General features: G+C 36.2%; 2 protein-coding genes across 3 annotated transcripts; one reads left to right on the top strand and one right to left on the bottom strand.

The window, feature by feature from the left end:
• Positions 1-7,446: 7,446 nt before the first annotated feature.
• LOC138325756 (uncharacterized) lies at positions 7,447-14,791 on the bottom strand. Of its 2 annotated transcripts, none has more exons than XM_069271630.1 (6): positions 14,661-14,791; positions 11,636-12,083; positions 10,684-10,802; positions 9,485-9,576; positions 8,948-9,119; positions 7,447-8,434 (listed from the first exon to the last, which is right to left on the bottom strand). In XM_069271630.1, exons 2-6 carry the CDS (start codon positions 12,004-12,006, stop codon positions 7,620-7,622), a joined length of 1,569 nt encoding a protein of 522 aa, XP_069127731.1. In that variant the 5' UTR covers positions 12,007-12,083; positions 14,661-14,791; the 3' UTR covers positions 7,447-7,619. The 2 variants fall into 2 exon arrangements, with proteins under 2 accessions (XP_069127731.1, XP_069127732.1); XM_069271631.1 differs by having other exon boundaries at positions 9,491-9,576.
• Positions 14,792-14,799: 8 nt separating this feature from the next.
• LOC138325757 (intraflagellar transport protein 25 homolog) lies at positions 14,800-17,574 on the top strand. The gene is made up of 4 exons (XM_069271632.1): positions 14,800-14,955; positions 15,259-15,365; positions 15,704-15,772; positions 16,837-17,574. The coding sequence occupies exons 1-4, from the start codon at positions 14,864-14,866 to the stop codon at positions 16,986-16,988; spliced, it is 420 nt and encodes a 139-aa protein (XP_069127733.1). The 5' UTR covers positions 14,800-14,863; the 3' UTR covers positions 16,989-17,574.
• Positions 17,575-20,200: the final 2,626 nt, after the last annotated feature.

Raw genomic sequence — 20,200 nt, 5'->3', positions numbered from 1 at the left:
TTACATCCTTCGGAACCATGTGATTATATAATCTACGCTTAGATCCATCGCCATCTATAGATGGAACAACTTCACTTGTGTTCGATGGATACAATGTGTTTGTGGTGACGTGTGACTGTCAACACGTGGATTACTAGCGGTGCATGTTTTATAATACACATGATTAACTTCTCAAAGAACAAATACAAGAAAATATGTTTGTAACTGACATAGCTCTGTCAGAGGGTCTCACGCCCGTCAACCCCAAAGACTTGATCGTAGGACACAGACACAGAGGTAATGTTTACATTTGACATCCATCATTTTTAACAAAAATGAAAGCGCTGCACGTCGCCCCGGTCGGGATATTTTTCCCGTTTCTTTATACAATTGTTAATTTAAAAAATGTTTGTATCATATGTTAATATAAAACATATATGTATTGTTTACATTTTCCCAAAATTCTATGAAAAACAGCAATATACACGTAATGTTACGTCAAAATGTAAACAAAGCCATGTGTTTCTTTTTTAAAAAAAGTAGCCCCTTTACGTTGCATAGAATATTTTCATACGCAAGTTCAAAGTTGCTTGTGGGTTCAACAATAACCGAGTCTTTAGATGATTCATCCGGTCGGACGGGTACTATCATCTCATGTCCCGGCTGCACAACGACATATTCCGTGACTCTAATCTAAACACTCCCCCGTCACCACTAGGGATACTCACTGTCCCGATTTCTTTCGGTACAATGTGGATGATCATGTTTGCTTGAATCGGACGAGATACGCAGAACGAACGAGTGCACATCGAAATTACATTTTTTCGATTTCAGGACGTCGAATCCCAGGAGGCCATCACGATTAATTTCGGTAACCAGAAAAAGATGTTGGTACTTGTTCCCTCCCATGGTAACTTCTAGCGTAACTACTCCTTCTGTTTTTAATTTGTGTCCCGTCACGCCTTTAGTGTTTCACGGAACATTACCTGGGTTAGGAGTTTTATGCCGGATCCGTTCATAAACCTTCGTAGACAAGATCGACACACTAGCCCCCGTATCTACCAGAAAATCTGCGTCAGTACCGTATATCGTACAAGGAACAAAGCATCTGTCGTAATATTGGTTGCTTATATTGGGTCCTACTGTAGGTGCAATCGGTCGACCCTCCACAATTACACTTTCTCCCTGTCTTCTTGCTTTTAGCTGAGCTCGATACAGTTCACCTCTCTTCTGTGGATGGAACTGTCTGTTTAAGGCGGACACAATCTTCCCATAATCCTGCATCTCTTCAGCTGATAGAATCCCGATGGTCAGCTGTGAATGTCCCTAAGACTCAAACACAAATACAATTTTTACTCCTCCTTCTTCAGATCAGTATTTGATGTAATCTGGTAAAGATGTTGTTCCGTTGAATGTCTCTGGAGTCACCTTTGGCCTCCTGTGATCCACTTTGGATTTGATCCGACGAGTTGATCTGACCTTGATTCGACAGTCCGACGCGTATTTTGATGTATTTGTTCCCTTCCGGCAATCCGCGTCTGAATAATCTTCTGCATACTCAGTGCGAGCTCTTCCTTGGGAATGCATGCCCCTTCCTGATTCCTCTGGGGAATAAGATTGGTCGGATTCGTTCCCCATATTCGGATGGATCATACGTTGCGTTGGTACTCGCAAATCCCTTTGACCCGATGCGAATTTAATCCGACCATACGACGAAATCCGGTAATCCTGTATGGATTTTGCCCCATCTTGAGCCGGTTGTTTCAATATATCCAGGTTGTCCTTACACCCCGCTTTGACTCCGTTTGGAGTACGTAGATCTGCTTCACGCTTGATCTTTTCCGACATCTTTGAATCTCTCCCTCGTTCTTGTCTGATATGACCCGTAGTTTGCTTCTTCCGTTCGATATGTTGTAATGGTGCTGGTAGTGAGAAATCCGTAGACCTGATAATTTCATCCACTCTGTAGTGATCCGAGAGTTGATCCGATATCCATCCGTGTATGTCGGAATTGCTCCAGCGTACCCCTTCGGTCGCCTTTGTGTTTCTGTGGCCAGCTCCTCGCGTAGTTTACGGATCTTCTTGTCGATACGACATTGGGTGCTATTCATCTGTTGAGATGACGGTAGTCCCAATGTGCCTTGTCGTGTTGGGACCTCCTTTGCTGCCTTTCGACTATTTTGAGATTCAAACTGGCGAATATCTGGATACGAGTGTAGTTTTTCCGTAAAGTTACGTTTGTATCATCCATTTCACAGAGCGTTATCAAAACAACCAGAGTATGTTCAATATGTAAGTCAAAAACACCACTGCCACCAATGTAATGCCGGGCAAAATTAATGCTCAAAAACTCTCGTGGTAGTGCTTATCAATTTAATGGAGTATCTATATACAAAGAGATTCATAAAGTCCATATATTTTCTGAATACAACATAGAACCGTGTAGTACCTGCGTGCGTGCTCCTTCCACGTCAACGCCTTTTTTTTCTATTTGTAATGATATGAAGTAGGAGACATTTTGTATATGATGTTTATCAATATCTAGCTTGATGTTTTAGGAAATCATCATCATTAAATAAATATAGCAATTAAGATTATTTATGTATATATCAATATTAATTTGTATCTACTGTTAATATGTAAGGAGAGGGCGTGTATAGGCATGTTGCCTGTTGCCCAATTCCAATTGTATGTAACATCTGACAATAAAATATTCTGAAATAAACGCCTTTATCCAGAGAGACCTGCCTGACCTCTCTACAATCAAAACTAAAAAATCTGTCCGTCGTGCTCCACTGCACGTGTATACCCGTCACCACTTAGGGATACTCACTGTCCCGAACACAAAGTCCCGAGCACTACAACACAATCATGGAGTATTACCGGGGTTCTTTGGCCGCTATTAGTCTAAGGCGTACCAATGGCATCTGTCGAAGCAATGGAAAGCCTGGCAAGTAGGTACCTTATGAGATGGTTGTTTGTCCCCAGAAGCTTCAGCAGCATAGGACTTTACAGTTTTCGAAGTAAGCTGCAATTTCCTCTAACATCGCTGATGGAGGAGTTCAAAATGACGATAGACAAGGGATTGCAACCCTTGCTACCCATGCTGAGGAACAGTCGGGATATCAAGGGGTGAGAGGCAAGGGTAAACAGGACGTAAAAAATGAAAATTAAATATGGTCTGCAAGAAGACTATGAAAGAGACAGAATCACTACTTTAACATGGGGATATCGTAGGAACAGTAGCTGTAGATAGACAAGGGATTGGCGTGACATCGGGTAAAAAGTGGAGGACATCAAACCAGGAGAGGAGACGTTTTCGTGCAATGGAAAAACAGTCACTAATGGTTAGAGCTACTGGTATGAAGAAACAAGGAAGTTTTTTTCACTTGAAACACATTTTATTAGCTTTTTTCACAGTATACAAAGACAAACACAAAATATTTTAGCGTTCTGCCGAATATCATGGCTAGATTTTGGTAGATCCGGCCTTCGGCTGCCACCTTGCCGAAGGTTTAATTGCGCTCCATTGTGCTGCAAAATATTTGTCTACTTTCATTGTCCCGTATTACTGTTCATATCATATTATGTAATCGTGTTCGTTTTGTGTGTCTTGATAAAGGCTTGGTTTCAATCACAAGTAGACATTAAAAAATTTTCTTTTTCTTTTCTTTTTTAGAATATTACATTTAAGAAACAAAGAAGTTGGTTGAATTGGGAAGGCACCTGCCAAAAGAAAAAATCATTGACATTTGGTGCATGGAGCCTCAAAGGCTGCAATGAAGCTAATGCAAATATATTGAAATGTGTTTCAATTTTTTTAATTAATACCAAACGACTTATATGATTTATTTATATATCCAAACATATATGTGTGTGTGCGCGGGTGTGTCTGTACACCCATGGGCCATGTACACCATTTTTGATATTATTTGGGTCTTCCAAATATCCAAATATCCAAATTATGTCCAAATATTCTTATTATTGTTTATAAACTTCCTGTATGGCGATGGTGGGTAGTGATGGCGATCAGAACTTCTATATACAAGAGATCCCAGAGGGATCTTGGCGCCCACCAAAGAATGATCTATATCTGACAAAGGAAAGATGGATCTTTTCTCTACTTTTTAAACTTTTTCAAACATACTACTTATGAAATTTGAGACAGATCGCTTCAGTACCTTTTGAGAAAAAGCGGTAACAAACTTCAACTATCAAAATCCAAGATGACTCCTTGGCGGCCATCTTGTTGATTAATCGGTCCCAAATCAGAATATGCACAACTAGGGCCCTAGGGGAACCTACATGTGAAATTTGAGGAAGATCCATTCAATACTTTCTGAGAAATAGCGATAACAAACTTTGAATATAAAAAATCCAAGATGGCTGCCTGGCAGCAATTTTGTTGACCGATCGGTCCCAAATCACAATATGCACAACTAGGGCCCTAGGGGAACCTACATATGAATTTTGAGACAGATCCCTTCAGTACTTTCTGAGAAATAGCGATAACAAACTTTGAATAACAAAATCCAAGATGGCTGCCTGGCAGCCATCTTGTTGACCGATCGGTCCCAAAATGCAATATGCACAACTAGGTCCCTAGGGGAACCTACATATGAAATTTGAGACAGATCCCTTCAGTACTATCTGAGAAATAGCCATAACAAACTTTAACTATCAAAATCCAAGATGGCGGCCTGGCGGCCATCTTGTTCACCGATTGGTCCAAAAATGCAATATGCACAACTAGGGCCCTAGGGGAACCTACATATTAAATTTGAGAAAGATCCCTTCAGCACTTTTTGAGAAATAGGGATATCAAACCTTAACTATCAAAATCCAAGATGGCCGCCTGGCGGCCATCTTGTTTTTCCTATCAGCCTCAAAATCTGTATGGCACAAATAGGGACCAAGGGTAACCTCCATGTGAAGTTTGAACAAAATTCCTTCAGTAGTTCTCAAGAAATATCGATAACAAACTTCAACTGCCAAAATCAAAGATGGCTGCCTGGCGGCCATCTTGTTTTTCCGATCAGCCTCAAAATCTGTATGGCACAAATAGGGACCAAGGTTACCCTCCATGTGAAGTTTGAACAAAATCCCTTCAGTAGTTCTCAAGAAATATCGATAACAAACTTCAACTGCCAAAATCAAAGATGGCTGCCTGGCGGCCATCTTGTTTTTTCCGATCAGCCTCAAAATCTGTTTGGCACAACTAGGGACCAAGGGTAACCTTCATGTGAAGTTTGAACAAAATCCCTTCAGCAGTTTTTACGAAATAGTGATAACAAGCATTGTTTACGGACGGACGACGGACCACGGACGCAGGGCGATTTGAATAGCCCACCATCTGATGATGGTGGGCTAATAAAAAAATCCTTTTATTATATGAATCTTTTATGTTAAATCACGATCATGATGATACTAAGCTTTACTCTCTTTTTCCAGGTTTTTTTTTGGGTGCGAATCTAGGATTTGCCTGTGTTAGGGGCTTTTGCCAATAATTGGCTATGGACTTTTGTAGTCCCAGACACAGGCAGAATCACTGGATTATGTACCCATTAAAACTGAGAAAACTTCAAAAAAGTTTTCAGTGGCTTACTAGTCTGTTATATTACATAACTAATTACTATCTTACTACTATAATATTATTCAGTCTATTAATGAATTATCTCCCTTGTACAATTATATTATATATAAAAATATCAATATGAAATTTATTCCCAAACTTATATATCCATAAGAGTATAATACTTGGCATATTGATAGTAATAATAATATTCTTTTGTTACATACCAAATTTGTTTAATTAAGATGTTGTTTAATCAACTTAATACATGTATATACTTTAATTTGATTATAGTTTCTGGCTAGGAAAGGGCTTATATAGGCATAGCCTGTTGCCCAATCCTTTTGATTGATTCAATAAAATTGGTTGAAATGAAAAGAAATGAAAGGCTGCAATTCCAACTAAAGTCTGTCTAGGACATATTGCCGACTCCCTCTAACTTGGTAACGTGGGGAATGACAGACAACCCTGCTTGTAACCTCTGTGGCAGACCAGCCAATTTGGAGTACAACATTTCTTCTTGCTCATTGACTCTAGCAGATGGAAGGTACACATGGCGTCACGACTAGGTTTTTTCTGTACTTGAAGACACTTTGGAAAGCAGCAGAAAGAGTTAAAAAAGGACAAAGTCAGTTGGAAATTTATTAATCTCGCCAAGGCCGGAGACCAGAGTGGGAAAAGCAGTTAGGAAGGCAGTGGAGATTGGCATTTGTTGGAAGATCTGAATGGCCATATGACATTTTCACCAGATATAGCAGTTACCAATCAAAGACCAGTCATAGTGATTTGGTCTTTATCATCCAAGCAGGCTGTACTGGTGGAGCTGACAAGTGCCGTAGGAGACCATATCAACGACGCCTATGAGCAAACTGTCAGCCATGAGGGTGGCGAATGTGGTGTCTTACTGTGCAGGTTGGTTGTCGTGGGCAGTCGTTGGGCAGTCTATGTGGGCCCTTCAACACCAGCAACATGTTTGTATCTATTTTTGGGGCCACGGTGGCCGAGTAGTATCAGAAGCCTCAACATAATACCACAAGCCCTCCGCCTCTAGGTAGCGAGTTCAAATCCCATGTGGGGCAGTTGCCTGGTACTGACCGCTGGTCATTGGTATTTCTCTGGGTACTCAGGCTTTCCTCCACCAAAAAAACTGGCATGTCCTTAAATGACTCTGGCTGTTAATAGGACGTTAAACTAATAATAAATAAAATATATATTTATATAAATATATATTTATATAAAATATATAATGAGTACGTTCCTGGCGATATACAAAGTGGGTTTTTCTCGTCTTTGCTTTCCTTCAGATCTATATAGAACTACTGTATGTTCTCTGTATCTCACAGTTTAAAACTTTTTCTAAGTAAAATTGGTGTGTATAATCACAATAGATACGTACTGTAAACATACTTATTTCTAAGCACAGTCAAATTTTAGAGCAAATGCGAAAAACTGTAAATTATGATTAATTAGCGCAGATAAAATAAATACAGAAAATACCCTTGAACAATTTTAGCGCTGTACATGAAGCGCAAAAATAAAACTACATTTACATCTAAAATATGTACATTTACAGTAGTTTTAATGCCAGTAGATCAAAATATTTGACAGGTCATTTAGTTAGGCAATTTTCGTAGCTATTTATCCTATCATATACTAGGTCCCAAAACAGTCGAGACCTTTAAATCAATCAGAAATATGACATCAGAAGAGATATTCTCTATTTGTTTATTACAAAGTTATCTGCTCTTTTGGGTTGGTATAGATTGTGTATGCATACACTGTTGTATCATTGTAGAGTGTTGTTGTTGTTTTTTTGCATATGAAAATGGCATGTTTTTGAAACTATTGAAACTTATGTCATAATCAAATACTTATCCGCAATTGTAACAATGCCATACCGTTTATGTTAAAAATTATGAAAGTATGTCTTTAAAAATGATGTAAAATAGGAACTGATTTAAAGAAAATGTAACCAATTGGGATATTAAAGTTATGTTCATCTTCTTGACGTTGTAATAATAAACTAAGACTTATTTTGAAAATATCAAAATCCTTTTTATTATACGCACTATGTTGTACTGTTGATATGGTTCCAAAACGATTTCTTCCTCTTCAAATATTTTACTGAATCCTTTGTTGATGTTTTCATTAGTTCTGCTTCACCTTTTTGAAAAAATCTCCGCTTCTTGTTGTTATTCATCTGATTTTCACTTCCACATATACTATCCATAACAGAGTTTTTCTGATCGCTAGTTCTCACGGATTTGGACCCTATGTAACCCATCATTATTTCTATATCACTCTTTGTCATCTTGTCTGTTTTTGTTGATTTAAATGGTCTCTGAATTTCTATTTCAGTTTCATTACTGATCCTTTCAGGACAATTGTCTTTTGATAATTTTTTGTCCTTGTCAATGCATTCCACTTTATCATAATCATCACGTGTGTCCGTCTGCTCAGTTCTACAAACAGTAACTTTCCTCCGTTTAGCAACATGTAGATCTGAATTTGTCTTTTCTCTACATATCATATGTTGACCTGCGAGACTTTGGCTGGATGACATTGTAGAGAGGTCATCAGATTTGTTTGCTTTTAATCCATATTCTTTAATAATTTCTAAATCGTTAATTCCAAAATCACTGGACAACCCCGGTGTTATAACCGAATTATCCATTTCTTTTATGTTATTATTACCACGGAACTCACTACTACATCTTGGTAAAGATATCCTGTCATTTCTTTGATGAATGACAATATTTTCAGGTGTTGTCTTAGAACCATCATTCTTGATTCTGGATAGTATTATATTGTATCCACTGACTGTATTCTTAAAAGTTCCTTTTGATTTAAAATAATTTTCTTCATCCTTTCTTTTATTTGAATCTGAAAACAAATAGAATTATGATCTATATGTTTTTTATGATAATAAATAAAACATTGCTTTAGATCTGTTGAATTTGCTTCAGCTCTAGTAATAAGTCCAATGCATTGTAGCTTCCTATAAGTGTTTTGAATGGCAGAAGTATGACAGACGATAATTTTTTGATGGTCCTTCACTAAAAACTTTCCAAATGAAAATTTCATTTGAAAGGTTCCTTGAAACCAATTAATTAGTTCTTCATAACTGCCGTGCTTCCCCATCTGAGAACAATGCAAGTACATGTATACACAATACAAGTCAGTCGCAGTTTGGGTTTGTATACTTGCATCGCTCTCAATCAGGGTAGTATGGCAGTCAATAGGTCTTGCATACCAAAAGCACAAATATAAACTGTAGATGCATGAACAGCGCAAACCTATCCACATCTAACTTTTTGGCAACCATCTTAATGTACATGTGATTATGAAACCATTATCACCTACAACCAATACAGTTTATTAAACAGGCTGACTTACAGAAGCGTTGTGTGGTTGACTTTTCCTTATCTGCCATCACCAGTGATTGTTCAGCCTGTACTGCCCACTTATCTACCACATCAGCTGCCCATCCTGTGTTTATCACATCAGGCGAAGTGCTGCTCTCCTTCTTTATATCAAATTGCCATAGCTTCAGTAGGGACTCATTTCTCTGAAATCAGGCAAAACCCCTCTTTCATTGGCTGAAAAGTCACGACTTACCGCTAAATATTTGATTGTTTAAAAATACATGTAGCATATTAAAGCTAGATCTGGAAGACAAAAGTATAAATACGTTTGTTCAGCTGTCATGGCTAATTAAAACCGGTCAAAATTTGCATGGAAAACCTTTTAGATACAAGAATTTTTATTTACCGTCACATATTATAGATACAAGAATTTTTATTTACCGTCACATATTAAGTAAGAAAACAACATTAGCTCTATAGAGCTATTATTGCGACAAACAAACTGCCAACTAATTTTCTTCCTCTCATTTCTTCCACAGTTTGCCTAAATTTAATTTTTAGAATATACTTTCACTGAGGTTCCTGTGATGTTGATCTCAACTAGATCCTGGAAGGCAGACAAGTACTTGAGAACACCCGACCCAGTGATTTCTTGGTTATCTGTAGAGAACAAAGAGTTATACAAGAAATTCGTTTTTCTGTCTTCTTTTTAATATGTACTATTTATCCTTTAAGTTCAATCACTATATCTTCCATGGTTCAGGGCTAATGGCAACAGAATCTTTGTAAATTGGTTACAATGTCATCTAGTTAAGCATTAGTTGTCATATTTTTGACATGTATTGGTGTGTAACATGCATTGGGTGTTCTAGCATATCCAGTGGTAGGCGTTAGAGCACCATGATAGCTATGCCTAAAACACCCAATCTAGGTTACACACCAATGCATGTAAAAAATATGACAACCAATACTTATATTTACATTTAAAGTAGGCATTATAGTTTAAAAAAGAGAACAGATAAAAAAAATAAAGCATGAAAATAAAACTTATACAACTGCATAGAGAAAAATATCGGTCGATGGAACAGCTTATGATTTGGCGTGAATTACTGGGTGCCTCTGATTTTCGGTGTGTTGTCATGGACAACAGACTAAAGAATGAAATAAACCTGATATACAAACTACAACACTTGAATCCATTTCAAATATTTCAATTAGAATAAATTTTCATATTGATCCATTTCAAAAATATTTAAATAACATTTTTTCAGTGATTTATCACACTGATTTAAACCCAGTGTTTCCAATGACCTCTAGAACTCTGATTGTGGTATTGGTACGCCAGAGCCTAACTGACAATGTTAATATTTGAAAATAAGATACATTGGGCCTAGTAGCAATATATAGGTACTGTGCAGTGGCAATATAAATACCGGTATATGAATTTAGAAATTTAAGATAAGTTGATATTACATACATAAATGTTTTAGTAATGCTTTCAAAATATTCCTTATTCTCAAAATAACCTGATGTGGAAATGTGAACTATGAATAATTTCTTTAAATGAATACATAAAAATATTTACTTTTCATACTCCTGAAAAAGGAATTATATTATTGTAAAACTTACATGATACACATCTTTTAAATAAGGTAAATATATTACTGTCCCTCTCTCCATATGAAATTGGAACAGGACAAAATGGGATGGGACGGATTAACAACATTGTTTGCCCTTAATTTCCTGGTAATGGCATAACAATCATACCTGATATGTTAATACTTTCTAGCTCCCCTGGACCGACCCCCATCACTCTGTAGGGTGTCGTCATCCTCACCAGGCCGTTATCAGTCAGCTTGTTCTGTTGTAACGACAGGCACTTCAGTCTAAAACAAAGACATTAAACAAGCTTAATATGTTTACCTGGTAATTCAAATTCTTCAAGGATGCTACAAATGCAATATGCGTGTTATCGAATGCTTAGTTTCAGAGAAGTCGTTTACATATTTGTATATGGAAAATGCCAATTTGACCCTTTTGCAACCCCCCCTAAGGATCCAGGGGGAGGGGGGGCAGCCCCATCATTTATACAATTTTGAATCCCCACCCTATGAGGATGCAATATGAGTGATATCCAATGCTTGAAGTTTTATAAATGAAGTCATTTATATGGTAATAGTCGAATTGACACTTTTTGCCACGTCCTATAGGCCCCCTGGGGTCAGCCCCACAATTTGTACATTTTGAATCACCACCCCATAAGAAAATCACTAATGCAACATGAGTGCTATATATATATCCACTGCTTAGTTTCAGAGAAGTTGTTTATATGAAAACTGACCCCTTTTGGCCCCGCCCCTCAGGCCCCTGGTGGGATCAGCCCAACCATTTGTACAATTTTCAGTCAGTACCCCAAAAGGATGCTACCAGTCAAATTTTGTTAAATTCCGACCAGCGGTTATGAATAAGAAGTTGATTGTTGATGGACAGACGGACAAAGTAATAGATTCATTTCCAAGTGGTGCCACTTGCTAGTTTGCATAAAAGCCTCCAAAATAGATATGGAATAGTTCACATGAGAAAAATGTCAAAACAATTTTCGGATATTAAGTAAAATAATTCTTATTATCCAGAAATCCCCATTTTGACATGAAAAAGGTTCATGATACAACACATGTACATATTATGGCAAACATTTTTTTCTTTGAAATTAACTTACTTGTGTAAATGTTGACCAATATGTGGTAATAATTCATCATTATCATCTAGTCCACACTCGGCCAGCTCCAACGCAGTCAAGTCTCGAAATAACTGTAGGTGACATTTATACAGATGAAGACTTGACCATCTCCTCGTCAGCGATAACTTTGATAGTACAACTTCGCCATAGGCATCCGTAAACAGTACTAATCTTCTCAGGCACTCATGATACTCATCACCATGGTAATCAAATTTACTGTTTGATTCTGCTGCTCTAAAGATAAGTTCTCCAACAATTTCTGGAAACCCCTCAAATGATTCCACCAGTTCAAGATGCTGTGAAACGTACTGTATAACGAGATTAAGCAGAGAGTTCGGTGTAGTCATCATGTTTTTGATGAATTGTCAATTCTCAACTTTGTATCAAATTCACCACCATGGATGTAGAGAGACTGCTTTTTGCTCACCTAAAAATAGAAATTTAAAAATATTTGAATCATCACTTAATATTACTTGTGTGTTGTTAGGTATAACACATGGTTCTATACCTTTCTTTGCAAGTACATAGATAGGTCAGATACATATGTAACAGGAGAGGAGAAAATGTAGCGGCCAGACTGGGATTCGAACCCAGGACCCTCTGAACACTAGCTGAGTGCTCTACCGACTGAGCTACCTGGTCAACGATGATCGACCCAGTCCAATCCCGCTACACATACATATGTATATCTATCATAATATAGAGATGAACAATACCTGTAAATTTGAAAGTTCACAGTTTTTGATTTGCTAGAACATGATTACACAAACGTTTAAATAGGAATTCACAAAGCAAATTTAAATTATGTGAAAATGTATTGTATTTGACAAAAACAATCCTTTAATTGTAGAATTGGAGCCAAGGGCAATAACTCCTCCTATAATGATTTTCATACATGTACTGGTATTTTGGTTTAAAACATTTTGTCGATAAGTTGGTCACTTGACACATGTTTGAAGATATGTTTTACACTAAGTTTTCTTAAACAACTGCTTTTACAAGTTGCACAACACTATATGAAATGGTTGACAAAAACTTTAAATACTAACAGACCCATTAAATTTAGCTACAATTTGTAGATGGCTATAATACTTGTACATGTACATCAAATTTCTTTTTGAAATTAGCACATTTTAATGTATATATACCGATAGTCGATAGATATACTGAAAATTCACATATCACTAGCTAATGATTTTTGTCAATCAGTATGTATGATGAACCACAATTTATGCATGTGATATATATGTAGCGGGATTGGACTGGGTGGATCATCGGTGACCAGGTAGCGCAGTCGTTAGAGCACTCGGCTAGTATTCTGAGGGTCACGGGTTCGAATCCCGGTCTGGCCGCTACATTTTCTCCTCTCCTGTTACAAAATTGGCGCCCAACTAAATAGCCCACGGTGGTGGTGTTTGGTAGGTTCTTGTGTGTCTTTGAGGGCGAAGACTTCGAGAAAGGAGGGAGGAGTATATACGTAGCGGGATTGGACTGGGTGGATCATCGTTGATCAGGAAGCTCAGTCGGTAGAGCACTCGGCTAGTATTCTGAGGGTCCCAGGTTCGAATCCCGGTCTGGCCGCTACATTTTCTCCTCTCCTGTTACATATATAATAATTACCTCCCTGTGTGATTTAGTCAATTTATTTTTATTTGCCTTCTTTGTTTTAATTATATCTATCATGAAATTAATCAAATTAACACATCAATCTGCAAATCAGACTATCAGAATCTTTCAAATTATTGTACTTATTGCTTGATATTCCATTTCATTTTGAATAATATTCGTTATTTCCAGACATACATTATACACGTACCAGAAGTGTTAAGTGTTATCTCCCTTGTTTTTGGTTTATCTTAAAACAGAGAATATTAAAGTTGTATGGTCTATCACTTTCGCTCTTTTTGTCATAGTAAAAACTGTTCAAGTGTTATACACATTTTCCCCCGTCTGTCCGAGGTTTAAATTTTCTACTTTTACCACTTTTTATAAAGTTGCAGCACTGGAAGTATTTTTAATTATAGAAGTAAAAAATCTTTTTAACGTGTACACGTCAAAAATAAGCTCGAAAGATGCCGAATCATTCCGAACTCTTCCGAACATCGTCGCGACAATCTCGAAGTAACACGAGAGTTGTGAAACCAAATGTCAACAATTTTTTTTCATAAACAAAACATGCGGTCGACCTCAGCAGACTGGATCTACAAAGAAAATAATGCTTGCACATTACAATATTTAATACACACAATATTGAATTACGGCAATGTGTGAATTAGATGTTTCAAATACTCGCTCTGTGGACATATACCAGCACGATTTGCTAATATTAGCCAGAAGGAAAACGTAAACAAACACATGTGCGCTTACGCTAGTTTCCTGGATCACCACGTGCAGGACGTGTGGACACAAGTCACGCCGTACAATTTGGAATGCCGACAAAAGCCAAAGGTACTGAACATGGCGGTGATTGAAGGCGCTGTATTCAAAACCAGGAATATATGATCCCTAGATTTCGGCGCTCTTATAGGCCGACATATTCTTTTGGGGAGCTTAATCAATAAGTTACATGTGCATGTTCAAATATCAAATGTTTAAGCAATATATCGTTACAATGAAAATTACCAGAAATACAACTTTAATGATTAAGCAAAGAAACTCAAACATGTATTTTTTTATTATATGTTTCTGCTAAGCACATTGAAATTATATCTCTGTACATTTTTAATAGTTACATTGTATTAATCTAATCGATTTATTTTATTTTATTTTTAATCAGTGCTATTTGAAACATCTATCGTGTAGGAAACATGTATTTAGGTATTTAAGATATAGAGCAATAACATGTTAAATGTACTGGAGAACACTGCTCTGGGCTCCTATTTAAGTGGAGGTTTTGTCCGTCTAATTTCTAAAATTGTGATCAGCGGATACAGGTCCGTGGGACCTCTTGAAGTGTCGCTACCTAAGCAGAAACAGGGGAGATAAATGGGAAATTGTATCTTACCAGGGTAACCAATGATGTCCTTGCAGTAACACATGATATACATAGGCAAAATAACTGTCTTCAATACCATTTAGGCTACTGTATCACAACTCAACTCTTCGAAGTTTCGCGCACTTGTTGTACGACATAACGGAAGTCAAATATTACTACACATGCGCAGTCTTTACTACATAGTTTGACAGCTGAGAATCGAAACAAGCACAATGTTTGATGTTGCCTTGAGAAGTGCTGGAGCCGCCGTTGTTCTAGCGACTTCTAGTGATGATAACTACCCACCGGAAAATATGATAGATGGGTGAATATTTTTATACCTAACTAATGATAAAAAGGGATCTCCTTGTTCATCATATGTAACCCCTTCACACTGAGAAAAGGGGGGGGGGGGGGTACAGTAACAGTTAGAGATTCTTGATATTAAATTGACCATGTTATGTGAAGAGCTGTACTGAACTGTAGCTCGGTATAATTATGTACCAGTTTGCCTAAACATACATGTGAATAAAGCTTGGTCAACTAGTTTTTTAAGTGATAATGTTAGTACTGATGAATTAAATCCAAAGTGACTATTTACCAAGTTTTCTATTTGTTTATTTTTCAGAGACACTCAAACATTCTGGTCATCAACTGGCTTGTTTCCACAGGAATTTATTTTGACTTTTACATCAGTAGTCAACATAGCAAGAATTGAATTATGTTGCTCAAATGGTAAGTCATGGAATAGATGTCAAAGGACAATTGTAACGTTAACTTATACAGTAATTAATATTTATATGTAACTTATACAACAGAATAACTATCATTTTGTTATTACAGAAACATATATTAATACTGTTTACATTGATTTTTCTGGTAATTACTACAAAAACTGTAATCAAAAGTCTTGTTATAATTAGTGTACCGTACAATGTTGTCTGCCTGTGGTTAGATTACAGAAAATCTACCTGTATACCTTTAATTTACACTGTACTTCAATTTTGATACATATGTAAGTTTAAATATGAAAGGAAACTACATAGCTATTGAATTCTAATTTTCTTTTTCAGTAAAAAATGTTGTATTTGAAAAATGTAAAGATCCAGATCCATTGAAGTTTGAGAAGATAACAGAAAGAGGTAATTGATATTTCTTCTTGTAACTTGTTACTTTCTTGCAATCAGGTAAATGTACTGTTATGATGGATTTTATCTAACAAGCGTCCAGGATGCTAATTTTTATTTTTTTCAATTCGTAAATAAAGTAGACAGAGGTTGGGATATACACTTATTATTGTGTTCTGAATTTAGTTTAATTATTGCAATATTTAATTACAGAATACACTTTGATATGCTGGCAGTGTTAATTGTTTTATAAATCTGTTATTATAACAGGCATATAGCTTGAAACAGGTTTATTCTGTATTTGCATATTACAGAGTTATCAGCCCTTGTGGGTAGGTAAGGATTGTGACGTCATGGGTTTGCAAGCATAACATCATACTTTAATTTTCCGAGAAAACGATCTGAATTGCGCCCACAAATTAATGACATCACAATGGATACCTAGCAGCAAGGGAGCTAACTCTGTAATATGCAAAGACGGAATAGAATAAAAGTGAGCCATCGCTTTTGTACATTCTGAAGGGTTTCAACAGAAACATTATATGACTTCTATTTCTAACATGTAATTGCAAAATAATGTTAAATGACAGCCACAGTTTTAGATCTAGAAGAGAAGAAAGAAAAATGAGGAGAGGAGTTTAAAGGGGAATAGGACTCCATGCTTGTTGTGTAAACAAGACATATATTGATGTTTTATCAATTAAATAATTGCATAATAAATCTTCATCTATAAACCTTATAATTACTTATTATACTTATTATACATGTCTTAAGGGTAAAATAAAAGTAATGGGAGATAGCTAGGCTCATGGTGTAGATAATAAACTGTTCAAATACGTGTACCTGGATACCTTAGATATTTTCTATGGTGATAGATTGGTGAGATACACTAACATAATATTGATTCAAGACGTAATGTTAAATGTTAAAATATTATGTTGACAATTGTAACATTCCAGATTTGTTTGGGGATGGCTAATATAGGCTTTGCCTGATGACAAATCTATTTGCATAAGATTTGCATTAAAATTGTTTAAATTTAAAAACTGGCACTGAGAAATATCTGTTGACATTTACAGAGTTGACACATGGAGATGGCCATCTACAAAACGAAGACATCTCTGTGAATGGAGCAGAAGCCCAGCATCTACGTGTCATAATAGAATCAGGATATGACCATTTTATATCCATACACAGAATTAATGTTCATGGCAATGCTGTCCGGGGATAGACGAACAATGTACTGTGTAGACTAGGTTAACTTATTTTCATTTTCTGTTGGAGAGGAGAAGAAGTGTATCTGAATGACTTTATTTTACATGTGAAAAGACAGAAATGCCTACTCCCTATGTTATTCTAAGTATTCTGTCTTTGCATATTACAGAGTAATCTCCCTTTTAGGTAGGTATCGATTGTGACGTCATTATTTGTGGGTGAAATGTGTCGTTTTCTTTAAAAAATATTTTGTTAACTCCCATAAAAACATGGTGCAACAATCAGTACCTACCAAACAGCAGATAACTCTGTAATATGAAAATAACGAATTGTGAAGAAAAAGCCTTGCTGTTGTTACAACTATTATTTCAGAGATTTCAGTAACTGAAATATTACTGGAAATGAGTTGTTTGATTCAGTCATTAATGACTGTCGATAATCCGTCCACTTGTACTGCGGAGAACTTGTCTGACATGAATTCTCAGCTACCAATTGATAAACTTGTTTTAACATTCCATCAAATGTATCTGAAATAACAAACATATCATTGTAAATCATTGTAATAATAACTTTTATTTTCAATAAACAAATATTTCATTTAATGAAGTATGTTTTACAAGGATTTATAAGTGAGAAGGATTCGCGTCTGTCTCTTTACACTACTAAACACCACGCGAGACGCTTATGAACCGGGAATAAAAACCGTTTTTCTCAACAAATACTTGTCTTATCGAGTCAAACGAAACACCAATGTAAAGTAAATTAAATTTCACAACGTTTATAACTTGCTTTAAGACGGAAGATTTAGAAGAAATGTCTTAAACTATCGTTAAAAAAATACGACCGCTTATGAAATGGCAGCCCGCTTCAGAAAGTAAGACGGTAACCCTCGCACCCCCCATGCTACATCAAAGGCTGCGACGGCGGATATCAAAGGAAATCAGTCGTCTGCGCCTGCGCTGTCTTTGCCCAAAACTCAGTGTGACTTATCCTTCTCATATACGTCCTTGATGTTTTATAAGCTAGCCATGTGCAAAGTTCTGTAACGACACAAGAGTTATCGCTCTTTGACCACCTAAATGCGTTTACAATCGTTGGCATTGAACCAAATACAAGGATGATTTCATTTGAAGATGCCCCACCGCTGACAGAGCATAAATGATATTTATTATTTGAACAAAAATTGATGTTTAATCGTGTATATATTTGTCTAATTAACACAAAAATATACAAAATAATTTATTTTGCCTTTGGTACATGAGCATTCAGTACTTCATTCATATAGGATATAGTGCCAAGGAATTTTTTCAGGATGCAATTAATTATTTTTCATATTTTTACCTTGAAGAAAAAATTAGAAGCTCAAGCTTTTCCATGGTGGTAATGGTGTAAAGTAAGTGACTTTTGTAACTAAAGAAAAATACTAAATCGTCTGTTCTTGGTTTTGATAGTGAAAAAAATACCATTTGTCGGCGGTGGAGCATCTTTAAAAACTATTCTGGAAGAAACGAAAGACAACATGGACATATTTATACACATATTTTGACATAATCTAGTGTTTACTACATAATATATATCTATATATTTTCTAAAGTATAATGAACATTTTGTAATTAATTTTCTATTAAGTTAGAGTGAATAACACATTTGTAGTATTTATGTGAATTTCATAAATTGTAAATATCTAGTCTCCCTTTTGAATTTTTTACGTTGAAAATTAGATTAAAAAATCATTCTCTCCAAGGCTCAAAAAATTAAGTAGATCGAGTATTTGAGTTCAGTTTCGATTTGGAGTCATTCAATTGAACCATTACTTACTTCCACCCCCATCAACTATATTAATTATGTAATAAAAGATTCTCTTTAATAGACCAACATTACTTTAACAGATATAAATACAACATTACGCGTACAACACGTACAATGTATACAACCTCTGATTACAATGTTGACCATGCGGAAACTCCAGACCTACATTAATGTATTATGTATTTTATAGATTTATGGGACCGATTACTTCTGTTTCATTTCCTTACTTTTGGAGAGAAAAAACACAGACAAGTCACAGAGAATAACAGTCACATAAACCAATAAACGTTGTTGATAAACAGTTGTTGTTTCCCCGAATTAAAGATACCTTGATTTCACCACACTTGAGCACTGATGGATGGCTTAATATGCCCTGCTGTTTCTGACCAATTTCATGTTCCTTTGTAAAGCAAGATGTACTTTAATTTCCCATATCTGACCCACGCTGTAATCAATGACTATATAATGAAGCAAGTCTTTAAATATGCTGTAAAAAGTCTATAATCATCTCTATATAGACGTGATTTAGCGGTGATTGACAGTTTTAGCGCTGACCGTATCACCACGACTCGACTCTTTATCCGGGATCTCTAACGATCTTTATCCGGGATCTCTAACGATCTTTATGCCACGTGTACTTTTTCCGGGAAATAATTGATGCTTCATGCTTTATCTTTTGACATGATATGCCGCGTGACGTTTTATCTAACTTCATATAAAATGCATATGTGCATGTGAATGATAATGTGTTTTTTTATCGGGGATGACATGCTTCTCCATATCACGAAATATCTTCCTAAAGTCTTCATTCCTCTCTAGATTTCTCCCTGACTCTCCATTCCTCTCTCTCTCTCTCTCTCTCTCTCTACTACAAGGACATGGTACTGGTATTTAAATACAATTTACATATATATCTGAACATATTCTAGTGTTCATAGTCCTTACTAATGTATAAAATCGTACTTCAGCATCTTACACTACGTTTTCCCATTATATTATTTATAAGGATTTTTCATCTATACCCTTAGACCCTTAAATCGTCTAAAGTGATCTATGGATACTCTAATGAGCTAGCTGAGTCTAATTTATATAAATTATAACTAATGCAACGTTATTTATTTTATCATTTATCAAGTATTATTTTTCTGGACAGACTAAAAATCAAAATGGCCGCCACAACCACCATAATAAACATTCCACTCTTGCCCTGGTGGTCAAATGACCGTTAACCCCTAGCGCCTGTTCAACTTGTCTAGGAGTAAACCGAGACAGCATGTGTCTGTGATCATTCGTGCACCTGCCGCTAGTGTTAATGGGTGTTAGTTTTTAAAACCAACTAAGCTGACGATAGTTTATAACACCGTATCTTGCATTTGAAATACGATAATGATAAAACTGAAATAAATGGAATAATAGCCA

This window comes from Argopecten irradians, chromosome 6 (assembly GCF_041381155.1).
Source record: "Argopecten irradians isolate NY chromosome 6, Ai_NY, whole genome shotgun sequence".
Taxonomy (NCBI): domain Eukaryota; kingdom Metazoa; phylum Mollusca; class Bivalvia; order Pectinida; family Pectinidae; genus Argopecten; species Argopecten irradians.
This window is presented reverse-complemented; position numbering and strand designations above follow the sequence as displayed.

What these genes read in the sequence shown, in the direction of transcription:
- LOC138325756 (XM_069271630.1), bottom strand. Translation starts at nt 12,006, where the DNA reads ATGATGACTACACCGAACTCTCTGCTTAATCTCGTTATACAGTACGTT. An exon ending in TCACAGGAACCTCAGTGAAA is followed by an intron (nt 9,120 to 9,484) that starts GTATATTCTAAA and finishes GCCTGATTTCAG; the next exon opens with AGAAATGAGTCCCTACTGAA. An exon ending in GTCAACCACACAACGCTTCT is followed by an intron (nt 8,435 to 8,947) that starts GTAAGTCAGCCT and finishes ATTTGTTTTCAG; the next exon opens with ATTCAAATAAAAGAAAGGAT.
- LOC138325757 (XM_069271632.1), top strand. Translation starts at nt 14,864, where the DNA reads ATGTTTGATGTTGCCTTGAGAAGTGCTGGAGCCGCCGTTGTTCTAGCG. An exon ending in CCGGAAAATATGATAGATGG is followed by an intron (nt 14,956 to 15,258) that starts GTGAATATTTTT and finishes TTTATTTTTCAG; the next exon opens with AGACACTCAAACATTCTGGT. An exon ending in TGAATTATGTTGCTCAAATG is followed by an intron (nt 15,366 to 15,703) that starts GTAAGTCATGGA and finishes TTTCTTTTTCAG; the next exon opens with TAAAAAATGTTGTATTTGAA.